Here is a 21068-nt window from a genome sequence, read left to right as displayed (position 1 = left end):
AAACGTTAACACTACAAGTAATCGTTATATAATATATGTAAAAAAAAAAAACTTTTTTTATTAAACCTGTACTTGTATGGCTTACGTTAATCGATGTAACGAAAATTGTAAAGCGTGTTACGCTTAGCGTAACGTTTTTTGACTTTATAATTTGTAGAAGCATTAGCAATTAAAAGTATTGATAGAGATGTACCGTGGACATGTCAATACTTAATCCAGTCGATTATCGATGAAATTTAGATTATCGTACAGACATTAAAATTAATTATAAAAAATAACCACATCGTGTTTCAAAATCAAAGTATGTATATTACGTATTACAGTGCCTATAATAAACTATTTGAATTGTTATTATATATTAAATTAACTGTAAAAATTGTCACAAACGTGAAAATTAATCAATAAAAATCAAAATCAAAATATACTTTATTCAAGCAGGCTTTTACAAGCATTTTCGAAAAAATACTCATTCAAACATCTTCGACATTTAACATACTATATTAAGTGAAGCTACCAATAATATTACTTGTATGTATTTAATGTAGGTAATATTTAACAACTCTTTGCCCGAATTACATTACATACAGTTTACTATTATACAATAAATATAATATATTCTGTGTGAAAGTCAATGATTACTAAAATAAACTTTAGATAGTTTCCTTCGAAAATGTTAAAGTATCTGTGAAAATCAATAAATCCTATTTCCTTTTTGTAGTAATTACGTGTTATAATTAATATATATAAGTAATTATCACTATTCAGCAGGATAATATATCATTCGTCAAATTTTGCCGCCATTCTAAATCATAAATTGAACCAATGCTGCCAATAGATATGAAACGAAATTGGAACAATACGTTAATTGTGTCTTTTGTACAGTTGAAAAGATAAAACTAAATTATTACAAACATTAAATATCCCTTTATGTTTATCAATTAGCATTATAAAACATTTCACAATTAAATTTTACTGCAATAATTCAAAGATTAATTCACTGAATTAAATATGAATCACAATTGAATAGTACATCACTAGGTTCAATAGTATCGTGCAACGTACTACACTAAACTACAGTCCAAATGTCATTGACATCAGGGAGAATGTGGCTTGTTGCATACGAAGAAGTTCTGGTTTTCAACTTCACAATAAAATGATTGCATAGCCGTTTCGCCCGTTATTAGCCTCGAGGCCCCGGCAGAGTGAATAGCGTGTCAATAAGTACAGCTCGAATTACAAAATCACAGCTCTATTCGTTTAAATCAATTTAGGACGTTTTAGATAAAATTTAAAAATGGTTATACAAAAAATTTGCTGTCTCGGTGCTGGCTACGTCGGCGGTCCTACGTGCAGTGTGATTGCGTTAAAATGCCCTAATATTAAAGTGACTGTTTGCGACAAAAGCGTAGAGAGAATAAATCAGTGGAACTCCGATAAATTGCCGATCTACGAGCCCGGTTTAGATGATGTTGTCAAGCAATGTCGAGGTAGGAATCTATTTTTCTCGACCGACATTGAAACTAGTATCGTGGAGGCCGATTTAATTTTCATCTCAGTGAATACGCCGACTAAAACGATCGGTAATGGCAAAGGCAGAGCTGCTGATCTTAAATACATCGAGGGCGCTGCCCGTATGATCGCGGACATCGCTACGAGTAACAAAATCGTTGTAGAAAAAAGTACCGTACCAGTGAAAGCGGCTGAAATTATCATGAAAATATTACGCGCTAACACGAAGCCCGGTGTCGAGTATCAGATATTGTCAAATCCCGAATTTTTGGCTGAGGGTACAGCTATTGTGGATCTCGTTGAAGCTGAGAGGGTGCTTATTGGCGGCGAAGACACACCTGAGGGTCAAAAAGCTGTACAGGCTCTCTGCTGGGTGTATGAACACTGGATTCCAGCAAAAAATATCTTAACAACCAACACCTGGAGTTCAGAGTTGTCTAAGCTGGCTGCTAACGCCTTTTTAGCTCAAAGAATCTCCAGTATTAATTCACTATCTGCTGTCTGTGAGGCTACAGGTGCTGATGTGTCTGAAGTTGCTAGAGCTGTGGGTAGAGATTCTCGAATTGGCCCTAAATTCCTTGAAGCATCCATCGGTTTCGGAGGCAGCTGCTTCCAGAAGGATATTCTTAATCTCATCTACTTATCAGAATGTCTGAATTTACCAGAAGTAGCTGCGTATTGGCAGCAAGTCGTCAACTTAAATGATTATCAGAAAACAAGATTCACTCGTAAAGTTATTGAGTCATTATTCAACACGGTCGCTGACAAAAAAATTGCTGTACTTGGATTTTCGTTCAAGAAAAATACTGGAGACACACGAGAATCCCCGGCCATTTATGTATCAACAACTTTACTAGACGAAGGGGCGAAATTACATATCTACGACCCAAAAGTAGAACATGATCAAATATACTACGAATTACTCCATCCACAAGTCACAAATGAACCAGAATTAGTTCGTAAGAATATAGAAATTCACGATTCAGCATATTCAGCTGTATCAGGGGCCCATGCGATCGTATTATGCACAGAATGGGATGAATTCAAATCTCTAGACTATAAGAAAATATATGAAGTTATGATGAAGCCCGCTTACATATTCGATGGTCGTAAAATTTTGGATCACGAAGCATTGTTGAATATCGGTTTCCATGTGCAGACAATTGGGAAGAGATTGTCGAGGACGAGTAGCATAAGAGCACAAGGCAGCCAAACGATGCCCTAGGTGTTAAACTCACTGTAAGTACACTTTACTTTAATATTTATTTTAAAAAATCCAGTTTATTTGTTCATTATTTTTCCTAAAAATTGGTCGCTTTGATTGTTCTTAATATCATTGAAAATGGTGTTAAGAACATCTAGATTTATTTTTAATATATTAATCTTTCATGAGAAAACTATATAATCATTCACAGACTTAAAAAACTTAGAGAAAAATCATTACTTAACCCATGCAAAGTTGGTGTCAAATGCTAGTATAATATCTATAATAAAATACATAAATATTCTACATTTGTATTTGGTTTAGGGCGTTCTAGTTATTCATGATCTATTCAACAGTTATTTTTCAGTAAAACAACATAACTCAGCTTTATTTAGAAAGATGATTCATTTAGTATGTTAACAAGCATCGAGGCAACATTGTAGTTTCCATAATATGATAGAAATTTAACTATGTAAGGTGTAATCAATATTTCTTACCAACTTGTCTTTAATTTAAGTGATTACCATAACATAATATAGTTTTTTTGTATGTCGCTCATATACAAGACAAAACTATCCCTTAAATCGTTCCTTGTAAAGAATTTTCACTAATAATTAATCATTCTAAAACCGTATTATATATTTTTTATTACATTCTATAATGATTCAAATAAAATGTGAATCATTCATTTACATTTAACTAGAAAATATTTACATCATTTATTCAATTAAAATAATTTAATATGAGTATTTAAAATCAATTAATTTTAATATTAAAGGTCAAATTTAATGATTACAAGTTAATAAATGTGTTATATATACTCTGAAATTCATGAACAGTTAATATGATTAGTACAATGTAAAAATAAAGAGATTATTAAAATAAAAGAGCTTAGTGGATTGATAAGTTATCTGTGCGAGTGTGTACCTCTTGGTAAAGGCCTCATCCGACTGACACTACTGGACTTGAACTGTTGCCACTAGTCCAGAAAGGTCATTAACAATATAATATTAGCTATATAAGCCAGTTTTTTGTGTTATATATTATATAATATACAAAAGATTTTTTTTCAATTATTTGAAGGTTTTATATGTGTAATACATGCACAATATAGTAGAGAAACACTGATAATTTTAGAGGTTTCTATAGTTATGTCGTTAATAAACACATTTTTTTTTCGCTTACATTACAATCACTAGCTGAACACTACGAGATAGTTCGAAATAATGTACAACAGTATTGTACACCTTATAAAAGTCATCAAAAAAGTCCTTGATGGTATATGTCTATCTCATAGGGTTAACCCACAATAACCATTTTTTATCATCTACTTTGTATGTGAAATAATTACTTATTTTCGAATCGATTTTAAGCAATTCAGCATTAATCCTTATCCAATTATAACCCTAAATACATTGTGTATTTAACATAGATCAATATGGCCCTTTACAGCATGTAATTTAACTGAATATTTTCGAAGATATTAGAGATTTAAAACGAAGGGACATAGCGGTTTGTATTGTCTAATGACTGAAAAACTGTGAATGTTGTATATAAAGACATACTGTAGTATATTTAGTGGCAGTATTCAAATCAAATCTAATCGAAATATACTTTATTCAAGTAGGCTTTTACATGCAGTTTTGAATCGTCATTTAACAAAATATTTAAAGTAAAGCTACCACCGGTTCTGAATGTAGATTCTACCGAGAAGAACCGGCAAGAAACTCAGTAGTTAACATATAAAAATACAGCCATGTTAGTTAAATAAAATTATATATGTATGTTATGTCTCCTGCCTGGAAGTCAACAAGCATTAACTCCAAGCTTTTTTATCATCTATATAATCTTGTATCGAATAATGTCTGCTTTACCGATGTTTTTTTATACAATTGACTTGAATCTATGAAACGGCAAATTTAAAAATGTCTGTAGCCGTGCGAAGCCGGGGCGAGTCGCTAGTAGTATATAATGATTTCATTGCTTACACTTTTATCCGTCAAACATAATATCGGTGAACTATTTATAGCTAAAGACATACATAGTAAAAAATACAAAAACAATATACCTTGTTAACTTTCAAAACATTTTTAAATTACTTGGATTATTAAAAAAATATAAAGTCCTTGGCATTTTAAAAGTAATTTTCAGTTAAAGATTTAAATATATATGTTATAAAAGTTTCGTACAAATGTTTAACAGTATGGAAAATAATAATTTATACTTTATTCATTATGGTGCTAAATAATTTTTAATCTACATTTAACAAGGTTAAAAGATAATATACCATCAGTTTGGAATAAAGATAATTTTGCATACAGCCAACTAAAAAAATAAAAAAATCATTATTTAGGTATAAATATGACTAGCGTCTGCTGTGTGGTCGGACATTAAGTCGAAATTAATTTCAACATTTTATTTTTCTAAAGCTCGATTATAGTTACACAACCAAACTAAAATCATTTGATAAATTGAACTGAACTGAATCGTAGGTCCCGTAGCCACAGATCCTGATAAAAAAATTGTTGTTTCTTTTATCTGTCCAATAATTCTCACTAAAACCTGTGCCTCGCAGAGCACGTTAAACCGTTGGTCCTGCGTCTGAACTCTTTCCGGTCGCGTCGGATTTGTCGTCCCATCGGATTATGAGCGAGGGAAGACAGAGTGCATCTGTGTTTGTCGGGTTGTTTAATTTAGGTCAGGACGACGTCATCACTGTGTTTGTCAGGTTGTTTTCAAATCAAGGAATCGTCCTCATTTCTTTATCATATACATTTTTTTTAATTTGTGTCGCGATTATCATGGCACAGATTATCATATAATTTTTAATTAATCTCATTTATGTTTGATTTGATTTTTTGTTGTGTAACATCTTTTTTCTCACTTCGTGGGAGTGATTGAAAAGGGACGGTTATATGTACAGGATGACAGGGAAGCGCGCGCTATTTGATTAGACCAATGAGCGCTCGGTGCTAGAGTCGGCTGTCAGATGCACTGATCCATTTTCTGAGAGGGTTTAATGTTGCTTATTACCAACGTGAGATGTCAAATGCGACTAGTGTAAGACTCGTTCGTTTGTTTTTTTTTTTTAATGTTGTTTGAGCGCTAAATATTCTGCCATACTATTTTATCTGTATTAATTTTTTTTTTTTTGTTAAATACGTACGAATAATTCTAGTTACAACTTATTATATTGTCCCCTGCTAAACATAAAAATCTTATCAAATATTACTATGTATGATTGTATGACCTATTAATTTGACTTCCTCTGTTATATTTTTTTGTCGTTATCATACTATGCTGTGGCGCAATTGTCAGAGTACAGACAATATATATTTTTAATTTATATTTGGAACCTGTTGACATCTCATACTATTTGGCTTTATCAACAGGTGCATTTCACACTAGCAATTTGTCAGCCGTCTCATTTAAGATGTTATGTGATTTTCTTAATTAATCTGGCCTAGTATAATTGGCATAACAGCCGGGACAACCCAGTGACTAGACTAGACAATAAATTTTAACGAACATTGCGTGTTTAAACTGAACGTCACATGAAAATCTACCAGCATTGGAGTGGGTCCAAACTTTCTATTTAAAATGAGATATTTACAACCTTTTACTGTGTACACTACAATTTGCTTAATTTAAGCGTAATCTATCGTATTGTAATAATGAATTCCAATCGACATGGCTCTATGTATGAGTAATACTTTTTTATTGGGAAAAAAGAAATAAAAAAATGTACACAGTATGATTTCATTATTGACATTTAAATTAATTCAATATTTAAGTAAATATAATTTTATTTTTTAAACGTTTAATAATAAAATTGGCACGTTTTAAATCGTATAAGTTTTTTAAAATTTCTGTATCGAAATGTTTAAAATAAAATCCGACAGGATTCTTAGAACAGCTCTGAAAAGTTAGACATTACATTTTACATTAACAGCCTGTAAATTTCCCACTGCTGGGCTAAGGCCTCCTCTCCCTTTGGGGAGAAGGTTTGGAGCATATTCCACCACGCTGCACCAATGCGGGTTGGTGGAATCCACATGTGGCAAAATTTCGTTGAAATTAGACACATGCAGGTTTCCTCACGATGAATTATAAACACAAATTAAGCACATGCAAATTCAATGGTGCTTGCCTGGGTTTGAACCCGAAATTATCGGTTAAGATAATTCTAATTCTAATCACTTCTTCACGCGTTCTAATCACTGGGCCATCTCGGCTCTTTTGAAAAAGCTAAAACTAATATACAATACCAACGATAATAGTCTCAATGCTGATTGCCTCATTTGTCGTGTGTTTTTAGTAGTAGTTATCTGTCTATACTAATATTATTAACTAGCGACCCGCCCCGGCTTCGCACGGGTGCAATGCTGATACCAAATATACCACGGAATGTCTTTATATACAACGGTCACAGCTTTTTTTTTGTAATTAGACAATACAAACCGCTATGTCCCTGCCTTTGGACGTGCAATGTATTTAAGGTACTTAATTGGGTAAGGATTAATACTGTATTGTTTAAAATCGCTTCGTAAATAAGCCATTATTTCACGTAAAAAGTAAGAGATAAAAAACGGTTATTGTGGGTTATTCCTAAGAGATAGACATATACCAACTCGGACTTTTTTGTAGACCTTTTTGTAGTACAACATTTTGACCTATCTCGTAGGGTTCAGCCAGCGTTTGCAATGGAAAAAATGTATTTATTTACGATATCACATTAGAAACCTCTAAAATTATCAGTGTTTCTCTACTATATTGTGTATGTATTATACATATAAACCTTCCACTTTAATCACTTTATCTATTAAATAAAACCGCATCAAAATCCGTTGCGTAATTTTAAAAGTCTAATCATATATAAGGACAGACAGACAGCGAAATTCTTAAAACCGATCGCATCCGAATTAAGTGACTTCAAAACCATCGATCTTTATTTGTTTCTTATGCGATAACGATCTTTACGCAACGGTAATAATTTGTAATGCCAAATCGACGATTGTTTTTTTTTTTCTTTTCTTTTTTATCTGTCGATGTTACATTTAAATTGTGTCGTACTACTACACACTTATTATTTTAAGAGCCGAGTCGGCCCAGTGGTTAGAACGCGTGCATCTTAACCGATGATTTCGGGCTCAAACCCAGGCAAGCACCACTGTATTTTCATGTGCTTAATTTGTGCTTATAACTCATCTCGTGCTCGCCGGTGAAGGAAAACATCGTGAGGAAACCTGCATGTGTCTAATTTCAACGAAATTCTGCCACATGTGTATTCCACTAACCCGCATTTAAGCAGCGTGGTGGAATATGGGAAGGGAGAGGAGGTCTTAGCCCAGCATTGGGAAATTTACAGGCTACTAATATAATGTAAAATGTAACGTCCCCCTTGAGAGGGCAAAATGGGTCGCTTTGTGTGCAGTAGGTAGTTTTATAAATTCGCCCGGACAAAGCCTATTATTGTATAGTATTTTATATTTTTACGTTAATTGCTATTATAAAATTTAAACTCAATAAAGTTCGGTTTTTTATTACGATTGTAAAAATATATCATTGCAGTAATATAAAATTAAATTCTATCGCGGGAAATCAAAGCGTCTAACTGATTAAGCTGCCTGAGTCACAACAGGATACAGTCTCAGGGTCGGGAGGAAGGAGGGGGGGATTGGTTTTCTGAGTATTAAGAAGCGGAAGGATAAAATTCCGATAAAATATGTTTTTAGCTTTCTGTTACGAATTCTCGTTATTTTTAATGGCAAATTATAATTAGTGGTTCAATGATCTCTAAGAAACGATACGTTTTGCTTACCGATAGTTAAATGGTTTACATAAAGAGATGTTATGAGCTTAACGTATATGGCATCACAGGTTACTTTTTATCTCGGAAATAATGCACCAAACTTATAACTACATCCCCCCCCCTCCCCCTTGAGACGCGGGGAAACCGCGAGCGTTTAATAGTATTATAAAATACAAGCGACCCGTCCATGTCATCCTCCCTTAATGTAGCTTTCTACCAGTGTTTTTTTTATATACATCTTTATTATTGTAAAGTAATCCCCCCCTCTCCCCCGAAACAAATAGACAAATTATATATATGTCATCAGTATATTAAGTAAACACGTGCTAATAATCTCATCATCGTTTGTTTCACTTGAGATCACGATTTTTAATTTTAAAACGAATCACGATTTAATTAACTACTCGCTCAATGCATCTAGTTCCGCATTGAGATCGAGAGCTTCTCAAAGGGGGAGACTTTAGCTCAACGGCGAGTCATTTATCTAATACATAAAATAAATGGAGTGTCTGTTTGTAGTATTAAAATAACCGCTTTTTCATCATCATCGTCATCATAAGCCCATATTCGTCCACTGCTGGACATAGGCTTCTCCAATTGCACGCCACTTGTCTTTCTTACTTTTCTTTAGAAGCTGCGTCCTGCGGTCGTCAGCCCGCCTGCCCAGCGTGGCGATTATGGGCAATACCTCCCAATGCTGAACACACGTAAACAGCTTTTTATTAAATGCATATGTATGTATATACGGTACATATACCGAAATAACATATTTTTCAATTTTTGTCTGTCTGTTTGTTCCGGCTAATCTCTTGAACGGTGGGACCGATTTTGATGGGACTTTCACTGGCAGATAGCTGATATAATAAGTAGTGACTTAGGCAACAATAACTTTTTTTGTTAAATTCAATAGCGCACAAAGTCGCGGGCACAGCTAGTAGGTAATATATTTTATGTTATTTTTAGTGCATTAGGTGAAATTATTACCTATTTTAACCCTGCGATGGTCTTGGAACGCAAATCGGAAGTGTCGATGTAATTAATCCACTGCTAGACTGACAAGCAAGGGTACAGTTCCATCCTGTCTGCGGTAGTTACTTAAGGATAAAATATATATTCTATAATAAGCGCAGTATTACCCGCGCGAAATTTACACACATACACAAACTTCCAAGCCCCGTTTTACCCCCTTAGGGGTTTCGTAAAATCGGTTCTTAGCGGATGTCTACACTCTATAAGGAACCTACCTGCCAAATTTATATATATAGATTTAATTATCAAATAATCTGCTTTTTTTATTAAAAATAATTCATTATAAATGAATCGATAAGCGGTTTCAGCGCTTGCATAATTTAATACTATTTATAAAAGCGCCAGGAAATTCGTTGAATGTAAATTCAAATTAATTTGCGCAAAATTATCGGTCTTATAATGTTGTGTGAGAAAAATTAAACAGTTCGGCGGGAAAATAAGAGGCGCGATTTTGTTTTGTTATTATTTTTTTTTAATACAGATGTAATATCCGCTTCGTTTAATGTGTTCCGACGTCGTCTGTGCAACACGTGTGGGTCGCATGTGGTCTTAAAACTTTTAACGATGCTTCCTGTTCAAATTTCCAGAGTTAGGTAAAATTAATATTCGTTGGATTTTTTTCTAAACGAACTTTGGTATTATTGATTAACTAGCGACACGCCCTGGCTTCGCATACGGGTAGAATAAGGGTCCTTTTACAACTATTAGATTGAAGAACAAACTTAAATCGGGTAGGAAAGTCGAAATTACTTCATTGTATTGTTGTGTTCCGGTTTGAAGGGTGAGTGACCCAGTGTAGCTACAGGCACAAGGGACATAACATCTTAGCTCTTAAGGTTGGTGGCGCATTGGTGTAGTAAGGAGTGCTTATGGGCGGTGGTGAATAATATGTACGATGTACACACGTATGAAGTAAGGGAGGGGAGCTAGTATGTTGAATTTCGTTGTAGATTCGTGTCAATAATCCGTGACTTTCGAAACGAAGGCCGGTTTAATAAAATAATAATGATTGCAATCAATTAATTAATCAAACATCAGAAATGCATCAGACGATCACGACAAGGTGAACCGTCGGCCTTGGTGTTATTATTTCCTGCGCGCGCGCAGGTATACGTGTTGTTAGGGTGCGTCCAGACGTGCGTTATTAAATTAATAATTATGGTTTTTTTTTTAAATTATATATTTAAAATTACGATCAATTATTCGAAATATTAATTTTTATTAAATTTTTTACAAATACTTTTGAATCATCATTTCACAGTATTAAACCTGTTCGGTGTAGATTCTATACCGGCTAGAACCGGCTGTAAAAGTACTTATAAGAAAGAGGGGTGATTTAGGGAGACTTTATCTTCTACGTACAGACAGGAAACGACTACTACATACTGTGTAGGTATTATATACTAAAACCTTTAAAACACGATGTAGCTTCTTGTATGAGATTTTTTAATTCAGTTAAAAAAAAAAAAACTCTACGAGAGTACATTTGATGAACTCGAATTACTAACACTGGAATTTGGTACCGTTAGGTTTGCGTGACGTAAGCGCTACATAACGCTGAATTAATTCGATCGTTGCCTCAGTAATGGTATCTAAAAAAAAAAAAAACTTTTAAATTTAAATTAAAGCGTGGGATTTTGAAGATTAATACCAAGAAGCTTGGTTGGAATTTATATTGTAGACCTTTTGAAATGATTATTAAAACGATATTAGAAATCCATTATGTTTTGTGACTCTTCGCCCCACTTGGGGTTTTTGGTATATATGTGACTGTAAAAGCTCGAACTAAGGTAAATCTTAAGATTTTCCAGTAAACGAACGCAATATCGGTCGAGAGCTTGATTAATCTATGATATTCACTATGGATATGCGAAAAAATTTAGTCTTTAATGTCGTCGAAGCTATCGGAACTTTGGAAGTTAAATTCAAGTGGACATAAGTAGTTTAGTGTAATAGTGTTGTATTATAAATAAAGATATATTAATGAAGAACTGTTTGTAGTGGACGATATAGCTGAGCTGTTAGCGAATTGAATGAGATATGTAAATCTATAGTTTGTTTGTCTTTATTCTATTGAAATAGCTTTTGTTATAAAGATATATTTGAAACGTGATGTTGCCGTATTAAATGCGATGACGTCCTGAATGTTTTTGGGTAAGGCGGTCACAAGGGAGACCATAAATTAAGCAGGACATATAATAGTGTTCACGGTCGATATCTCAATAACCATCAACGGTAGGTTAAAATTGTATACGACTTGAATTGTAGAACGTAAACGAAGCGACAAATAAGCGTTATCATGATTCTCGTATCGCGACGCACAGCTGAGTTATCGCAAAAAAACTAAATTAAATTCTTTTTAATTGTATAATGGTAAAATTTCAAGTTGCTTATCTGAGTATCTCCTACAACATATTCAAAGGCTTCTTGGTTTATTGTAATTTCCAAATGTATATAATAACGGCTAATATTAGATTCCAAAGTTGTCGCATTGGTCGTTTGAGAAACGGTGAATATTTCTTAGTGTCTGTCTGTATAGTCTTGGCAGCTTCAGTAATGGCGTTTTTCACGAGATGAATTTTGAAAAAATCCTCTCTTAGTGCTTCTCTACATTCCATAAAGATTTTTTCTGCAAAATTTAATTCGTGTTCGTCCCAGCGGTTTGGTCTGTACGTTTAATCAGTTCATATTAAAAAAAATATTTGAAGTCGTAAAGTCTAACATATTCATTGTGGACATAAGACATAATTAAATATGATTAGCATTTCAGATCGCTAATAATCTGCTTTACAAAAATATTCAAATATACAAAAATAGATCGTCTATTGGGATGAATAAATCAGACCACTATCCCCTATCGCCTTAAAAGGAAATAGAAAAAAAAGGTATGAATTTAGGGTTGTCATTATGAAACCTGCTTTATGTCAATATCAAATTTGACAGCTGACGTCATGTCAAGTCAAGGTCAGAAATACATGCGTAACGTAACATGGATCCTGATTGGGGATACTTCGTGTCTAGGTTTTAAATGTTTAATTTTCAAAATTCGACAAATATCATAAATTCGTTCGATAGATTCGAGTATATCTCGTTCAAGCAAATGTTTTGTGATATGAATTCATATTTATTTAATTATAGCCCTTATTAGCTATCCACACCAATGTCTAGCTTTTAAGCTCGACTAAGACCAAGTAAAAAAAAAAAACTTGAGGTACTATGAAGGATTTCTCAGTAACATAGTGGAATTTTTATAGGGCCTAGTTAATTGGCCAAGTTATTGGGTTTTAATTGAATTATAGGTAACACTCCAATAGGCACTAACCTTGGGAACGAAGTAGTTACGCTGGCTCACTCAGCCTTCAAATAGAACACTACAATAATAAGTGTTACTGTTTGGCTGAAGTAAAGTCGTCTTACAACTGTCTCTTGGTGTCGGGCTTCCATCCAGTCAGTGGGAGTGGGTGATCAGAGAGTGCCTCAGTGTGTGGGCAGACATAGCCGTATATTGTGTAATTTCAGTCGTTCAGGATGTCAAATTAAATCGAAGCTCGATAATAATTCTCCAACAAATATATTTTTCAATCCCTCGAGAAACGTGATTATTTCTCGTGATAGATCAATCCTTTTTTTATTAATAAAACGTACTAATGCCCTAAATATTATGCCAAATGACTTAATATTAATAAAATTTTAAGAAATTACTAGGAAATCAATTGCGATAATAATTTTATATATAATAATGTAAAATAAATGAGTTCGGTTAAAATAGTTATGTGTTATACTAATGTGATATAATTAAATTGATATTTTATTTATTTATTTGAAACACCATCGGCATATTCATAAAAAAAAATCAATCAAAAGTACACGGACCAATGCAGTGTGATACACCACTATATTATTATGGTATTTACAGCACTATTGAATTACAATGAAAATTAATACACTCTTAAATTAATAATAATAATAATAATAGAAACTAAACAAGCATAAACTTAGGCAAATGATACGGCTTAAGGCTTAATAAAAACGTAACAATTATAAACCACTAAAAATATACAATAAAAACAATGGTAATGTTACCCACTTATAGCGTCTAATACTGATTTCTTAAAGCTAAAGAGATTTTCATAGTGGATATCTATTTCATGTCTGTTTATAGAATTGTAAGTCCTATGACATAGCACCGTACTGGGGGCTGGGGTTGCTACTTAACATATAATCGCCTGCACTTATGTTTCATCATCGAATAACCGTTCAACAAGGTCTGCCAGGTTTTGCTAGCAACGGATATAAATAGATTTATTATGAAATATACAATTCGAACTTGCGGCCAACATATGTTCAATTGACGTGTATGTATATATATATATTAAAATTAGGTTGGTAAATTGACAAAAGAGCCAACTAGTAACTGGTTATCCGTACACCGCCACGCGTCAGCAACATTGGGAACTAAGATGTTCTGTGCCTGTAGTTGCACTGACGCCTTCATTTCGAACCGATACACGCTAAGTATTGCCATTTAGCGGTAGATTCAAATTAATTTTATGACATCCACATATCCTCTCCAGAAATTTTTTGGATAATAGATTATGATCGGAATTTTGCTTTTGATTGTAAAAAGGTCTATCGTACTGTTAATTCTGTGGTTCCCATAACAGGAGAAAAGCCAAATAAACAACATTTGACAGCAAATTGACGCGATATCATTGGTCGAGAGCTTGATTAGCAATGATATTCACTATGGATTTGCGAAAAAATGCCGTTTGAACGTCGACGAAACTGTTATCGGAATTTTGGAAGTAAAATTAAAGTGGATATAAGTAGTAAGTGTGATAGTGTTGTTTTATAAATATAGATATATTAATCATAAACTCTTAGTAGTGCACGATATAGCTGAGTTATTAGCGAATCGCATGGAATACGTATATCTAAGGTTTGTTTACCTTTATTCCTACTTCGATTGGAATAGACTATAGTTCCCAAGGTTGGTGGGCAATGATCAATGTTACTTACAGTCACTTAACATCAGATGGCTCATTTCCATTGACGGGACGTCTAAAAAAATCTAATATATAAATATTTTTGATATGTATCGAGTTATTAGTGTAGCGACATGAAACGTTTCCGTCGATAACGATTCGTCAACGATAATAACTCTAATTAACAGATGTATTTTTCATGTTTAATTTAATATTTCTATGTTCTCAACGTCATAACATAGATTTAGATTAGATATGACTTCGCCTGTTTGTATAATTTTAATATTATGTTAAAATAAGGATTATTATTTATTACATAGTGTAAAACGAAGTCGTTTCCCGTCTGTGCGCTTCGGTCTTTTAAACTGCGCAACGGATTTTGATGCGGTTTTCGTCAATAAACAGTGAGTAAGGGGAGGGTTTGTGTGTATGTTATGGTAGCTTCAGGTTGTTGCGCTTTCACGGACAAACAACTAAGTCGAAATAGACTTGGACCTCTAGGAAGGAGATAGGTTACTCTTTATAACTAACTTTATTCATCAAAAAAGTACTTTAAAAAAAAACGCCTGGTCTTAGGCTCGGGTTCCATCACAGGACACTATTTATTGTAAAAAAAAACAGCATTGTAAATCTGTTTATTTGAAAAGAGCATCTATGCGAGTTTCTTGCCGTTTCTTCTAGCTGGAGGCTGCTTTCCGAATCGGTGGTAGTATTTTAATATCGACGATTCAAAAACGCTTCGTTGCGAAGTTTACTTGAATAAAATTGATTTGATTTGATCCCTAAAACGAGATGCAAGCAGCGGGCGACGACTAGTTAAAAAATAAAGACTATAGAATAAATCTTTTATGTAGATCATTTTTCTACCCGTGCGAAGTAGGGTCTGTTAGCTAGTGAAGTGTATTTCGATTGGATAGAACCGCAATGTCGAGAACAATCCTCGGTTGTCAACAATTGTTGTACACAATTATTGCAATCGTTACATCGGCAATGTGTGAGTGTTTTTTTTATGGCATTGGATGGCGGACGAGCACCTGATGTTAAGTGGTCACCGTCGCCCATAGACAAAGGCGCTGTAAGAAATATTAACCATTCCTTACATCACCTATGCGCCACTGACCTTGGGAACTTAGATGTTATGTCCCTTGTGCCTGTGATTACACTGGTTCACCCACCCTTCTAACCGGAACACAACAATACAGAGTACTGTTATTTGGCGGTGGAATCTCTGAAAAGCTGAATCCTGCGTGGAAGTCTGAGTTTTATTTGAACTTTTGATAGATCGTTTATTCATGAACTCCATCGTATTGGTCGGAGAGATCTGTTTATTTAAATGTTCTAATCATCAGGGTCGGACCGTAAGTTTAGGGAGCCTTAGGCTGATACCATTTAGGGGTCCACCTAAGACATACTTGAACGTAGACTTGAATTAAATTAATTGAATGGGTTTGATTAATTGAAACATTTCTCTCATTAATTGCAGGACTCCCACCGCTGCAAACCATACGATCTGTTTAGTTTAATAAAGTTATGGATTATTTCGCATTATCGTCTATTTTTTACTTTGACTTGACTTAGCTGGGGTCCCCTTGAATCCACGGGGCTGAAGCCCAAAAAGCCATATAGTAGATCCGGCCCTGCTAATCGTATATTATATGACGACCTCCGTGGTCGAGTAGTGTGTACACCGGTTTTCATCGGTAAGCCACTCCGAGGTCCCGGATTCGATTCCCGGCCGAGTCGATGTAGAAAAAGTTCATTAGTTTTCTATGTTGTCTTGGGTCTGGGTGTTTGCGGTGCCGTCGGTACGTCTGATTTTCCATAACACGAGTGCTTTAGCGACTTACATTGGGATCAGAGTAATGTATGTGATGTTGTCCAATATATATTAAAAAAAAATGGTAAATACAGTACGAACACACAAGTGTCTGTATTCAGTCATTATCGTAATCCGATGGCGCGGTTGATTGCTCTTATTATACGAAGCGGAGTCGGGTTTTGATCTAGTGTTTATAGTAGATCTATTCGCGAATCGCATGGAATACTTTAATCTAGGCGATGTTTATCTTTATTCCGTCGCAATAGATAAAATCGTTTTAATTTACGACGGTTTAATATTCGGCGTAAAATGATATATCTGTGTTATTACAAATGTAGTTGTTATCTATGGCTAATATACTGATTGCGGCAATCTCTCGAGGAATCAGAACTACAAAGGAATGCGACGGCAATTTAGCAATAATTGCATTGTTTTTTTTTTATTATGCCTGTCTGTCATAAGTGAACTCTATTTTGTTCAAAACGCCAAATCTCTGAGTATCGTGCTCGACTAATTCAATGCTCATATTTATGGCTTCTGTCAATAGGCTGACAATTCTGTCAGTGTCAGGGTTGAAAAACACACGTGATTACTTAAAAGAGAACTTTTTCGTTCTGCCAAATTACCCTACTGGTCATCTATCACGATCTAAAACAAATAAGACGTCACAATATAATATACCAACACCGAAACCCACTAAGTTACAAAATAATAAAACTACCTACATAAATATACTTATCAAAATCAAAACATACTTTATTCAAGTAGGCTTTTACAAGAACTTTTGAATCGTCATTTAACAAACTATTTAAAGTGAAGCTACCACCGGTTATAAATGTAGATTCTACCGAGCAGAACCGGCAAGAAACTCAGTAGTTACTCTTTTTCAACATATATATGATGTAAATAATACATACTTATACTAACTTAAAGTTTAAAGTTATATCTTTCAATGTACTTAAATAAAATAACTCAAGTTCGACTAAGGACGACGTCAATTCGATGTCAAATGTTTATTTGGGTGTTGTGGTCACAACAGTTAAAATATAAAATTATATAATAATTTTGCCGACTAATATGACAGCGTGTACAAGTATAACTGACTTTAAAAAGAAACTAGAACTCTTTATAAGGGAAAATATATACAAATAAAAAAAAAATAATGTTGTTTATGATTTAAATTTATACATTATTGAGTAATTTTTTTATTTTATTTATCTTCTTTGGGTCGTTGTGGACATGTACTGCTACAGATTCTACGACCAAAACCAACTTTGTATATAAGTTATATGTGTACTGTAAGGTTTTTTATTAGTTAGTAAGTTCTACCTGAACAGTGGTCTTCGTGTGCTCGATGGTCTAGGAAAACATCGTGAGGAACGTCACCTGTTTTGGTTGCTAGTATATATTAACTTAATTAAGCTTAATTTATAGAAGAGAATCATTTGCCCAGCGTATATTAATAGTAAGCAAGGTTAAGACTGGTTTTTTTCTTTTTGTTCAATGTACACAGACCTAAAATACTACATAAAGATATTCAAGTAAAATTTTTATGTATTTTTTTTTGTTTCAGATACGAAAACTCAGTATACAATCTACTATTTTAACTATGGACTTCGATATATAAGGTAAAAAAAAATAGCTCAAACATTTATTTTTAATCTGTGACGTTAACGAAACGACGGATAATATTGATGTGGTTTTTATTTTGGCATAATTCTTTGTGCCTTTGCTAGAGATGTTTATGTTTTTTTTTTTTTCTTGGATTTATATAAGGATTGAGCTATTTTTAAATTGTCAAAATCGTGAAATATTTTTATCGGACAAATATTGTAATAATTGTATCGCTAGCCTAAACATTTTAAGAAATTTTATTTTTTATAGTTTATTTTAATGATAGCTAATATTATCTGTATGATATATAGTTTAATTACTCTGTATTTAAATACTCTTGACCGGTTTTTAATGGAAACGTATTTTTGAATTTAGAACACGCACAATTTCGTTTTCAAATAACCAATGCTTAAAACGTATATGTTATCTGTGACTCAACGGTATACAGTATCTAATCCTACCCCCTCGGACTGTTGACGAGTTTCATCCACACCTAGAACGAAGTTGATAAAGACGATGAATCTTGGTATGGGAGATAGTGTGACTCCCTGACACAGGGTAGGATGATGTCGGTTTTGTAAATTTTGCGCGTGTAAAGCCATGCGTCCAGCTAGTGTTATATAAATATCTAATTAGCTTTTTATAAAACTCATATGAATAATTTATGTTAATGTATATGATAAATTTTTATATGTATGTTTTATGAGCCAGCCGTCCTATTTCTCGTACATCAAAAGAATAACTTAGACATTAATTAGAAGTCATTATAAAAAATGACATTTTTTTAATTGACCTTTGTTTAATTATATCAATATTTAATATATTTTTTTATTTATATTGTAAAAGGTTAATATATTAATTAATAAAAGTTAACCCGTATAAGAATTCCAATTAGAGCAATTAAAAAAAAACCAATATGTAAATTTGACTTGTCATTGTGTATCCCAGTGTTCCTTGTGCCTGTCATTACACTGGCTCACTCACACTCCGAACACAACAGTTCTGCTGTATGACCAGGGGTGTTAAGTTCAACTAATGTTCTTAATTTAAAGTTTTTAGGTTGAATAGGTTTCGCCTTAGCGTTGATAGTCAGAGAAATTATTTTATGTGTTTTGAATATTAATACGAAGTTGTTTGTTCGGTTTTGTATTCGTTTTTCATTAAATACTGGTCGATTTGTATAAATACGTTTGTAATGTCTCAAATAAAAAATCGAATCTATGCATTACGTATAATTCATTAAGTATTCTTTTATTCGAATGAAAAACACAGACACGTCGGATATGGCAACATTTAGTACCTTATTATTTATTTATGAGTATTATTTATATCTTGACGTTAATGATTCTGTGTGTTTAATAATTATTTTTACATGTATGTCTCGATAATATTGCATTTGTATAAGGTGACGTGTTATCGGGTAACTAATTCGATGTATTTTTTGTTATTTTGTCGGAGGATCGCTATGATTTTTAAAGATTAGTTTTTGTTACACTTCAACCTTCTGGATCTCTGCTGCCGTGCGAACAAAACGTCTTAGTGTGTAGAAATACAATTTACGTTTACGTTTACAGGTAACATATAGCTTCGATAGATTGTAGTATATCGTCGTTAGGCATTCAGAACCGCGAATGTGAAAATGTTGATTTTTTTTTTTCTTATTTATTTTTTAGATAAATTATATCGATATAAGAAAAAAAATGCAATATTTTCACGTTCGCGCTTCTGAATGCCAAACGACGATATGTCACCGTAAAATTCTAAATACCGTTAGATTATAATCTATCTCGCTCAAATATAAACTTTCAATTGTGAACGGTTATTCAATTTACAATAAAACATATATAATTTCGATATTTAATAATATTTCTATAAGGTTAAATTAGTGTTTATATAATTTAACTGAATTTCACTCGCATAGATTATAAACTATGGAAAAATAAATTGGCAAACTTGAGTTACAATATTTCGATAGTTGACAATCTCGCGAGATAGTTCATCTAACTGTATTTACAATTGCAAACCGTATGTTACGATTCACAACACTTTGACAGTTCACAATCTCGCGCAACAGATCATAAACGTAACTGTGTTAACAATTTTACGGTGATTTAAATACCTTTTGTATTGGCGATCGGTTGAACGGTACTGAAATTGGTGTCTAGCGTCGTGTTAGAAAAAAAAATTGGGATTCTATTAATCCGTGAAAAAATACACGTGTATACTTTTATCGTGTTCATTTAAACGGTTTCGAAGACAAGTAATCTCTTGGAATAGACTATAAATCTATTCGTTTAAGAAGACACATAGCCCCCCCCCCCCCTTTCCTTCCACGTTCAATTGCCGGTATATTTCGTTACGAATACATTTTACAGCAGACAAAACGAATAACAACTCACGGCTCACGTATGCCAAGCAAATACGAAGAGGTCTGATCAGTACGATGTCGGGACAATAAAGGTATCCGATCGTCTTTTGTTTGTGTCTGTTCGAAATCTGTTGGCCCTACAGAACTTTGAGTCCTCTCGTCCTCGAGTCTCCTATGAGATCACACCTTGACGTACGTAGTCGATGAGCTGGGGAGTGCTTTTGCTCATAGCACTGTTTAATCGTCACGATCGGTTTCGTGACGTCATTAATCGGGGCCCACCCGTACAATGCTAGCCATCCACCAATAACCATCTTTTTTATGTTTACTTGACAGCGTGTAAACAAATGTGGTACATCAATATAGTATATGTATGTATTCTGTTTAAGTAATGTATGGATTCTATTATATCTTAATTAAATGCCTATTATTTTAGTAAAATAAAATGAATTTATGATTGAATTTCTTAAAGAGATTATAAGTATTCCTTTGTCACACTTAGTTTGTAAGAAAAAAAAAATATATTCCTCTTAAAGTATTATTTTTTATTTTTAAATTTTTTGCATTTAGTGAAATCGGTTATTTTATTTCGTGAATGTTTTTTTCTCTGAATCGGCGACGTTTGGTAAATGTTATATTTTATTTTTCGTAAATGTATATTTTTTATATTTCAATAAATCGTTGTAATGGTTTTTTTATCATTGTATATTGCCAGTGTAAAATAATTA

At 33.4% G+C, this 21068-nt stretch overlaps 1 protein-coding gene across 1 annotated transcript; it reads left to right on the top strand.

Moving 5' to 3' along the window:
* Positions 1–1092: 1092 nt before the first annotated feature.
* Positions 1093–19526, top strand: LOC125074673 (UDP-glucose 6-dehydrogenase). Its single transcript, XM_047686049.1, has 2 exons — positions 1093–2748; positions 17932–19526. The coding sequence occupies exon 1, from the start codon at positions 1295–1297 to the stop codon at positions 2732–2734; it is 1440 nt and encodes a 479-aa protein (XP_047542005.1). The 5' UTR covers positions 1093–1294; the 3' UTR covers positions 2735–2748; positions 17932–19526.
* The last annotated feature ends 1542 nt before the right edge of the window (positions 19527–21068 follow it).

This window comes from Vanessa atalanta, chromosome 28 (genome assembly GCF_905147765.1).
Source record: "Vanessa atalanta chromosome 28, ilVanAtal1.2, whole genome shotgun sequence".
In the NCBI taxonomy this organism is placed as follows: domain Eukaryota; kingdom Metazoa; phylum Arthropoda; class Insecta; order Lepidoptera; family Nymphalidae; genus Vanessa; species Vanessa atalanta.
Note: the sequence above shows the minus strand (reverse complement) of the source record. Positions and strands in the feature narration are given on the sequence as shown.

Coding starts and splice junctions, on each gene's coding strand:
- LOC125074673 (XM_047686049.1), top strand. CDS start 1,295: ATGGTTATACAAAAAATTTGCTGTCTCGGTGCTGGCTACGTCGGCGGT.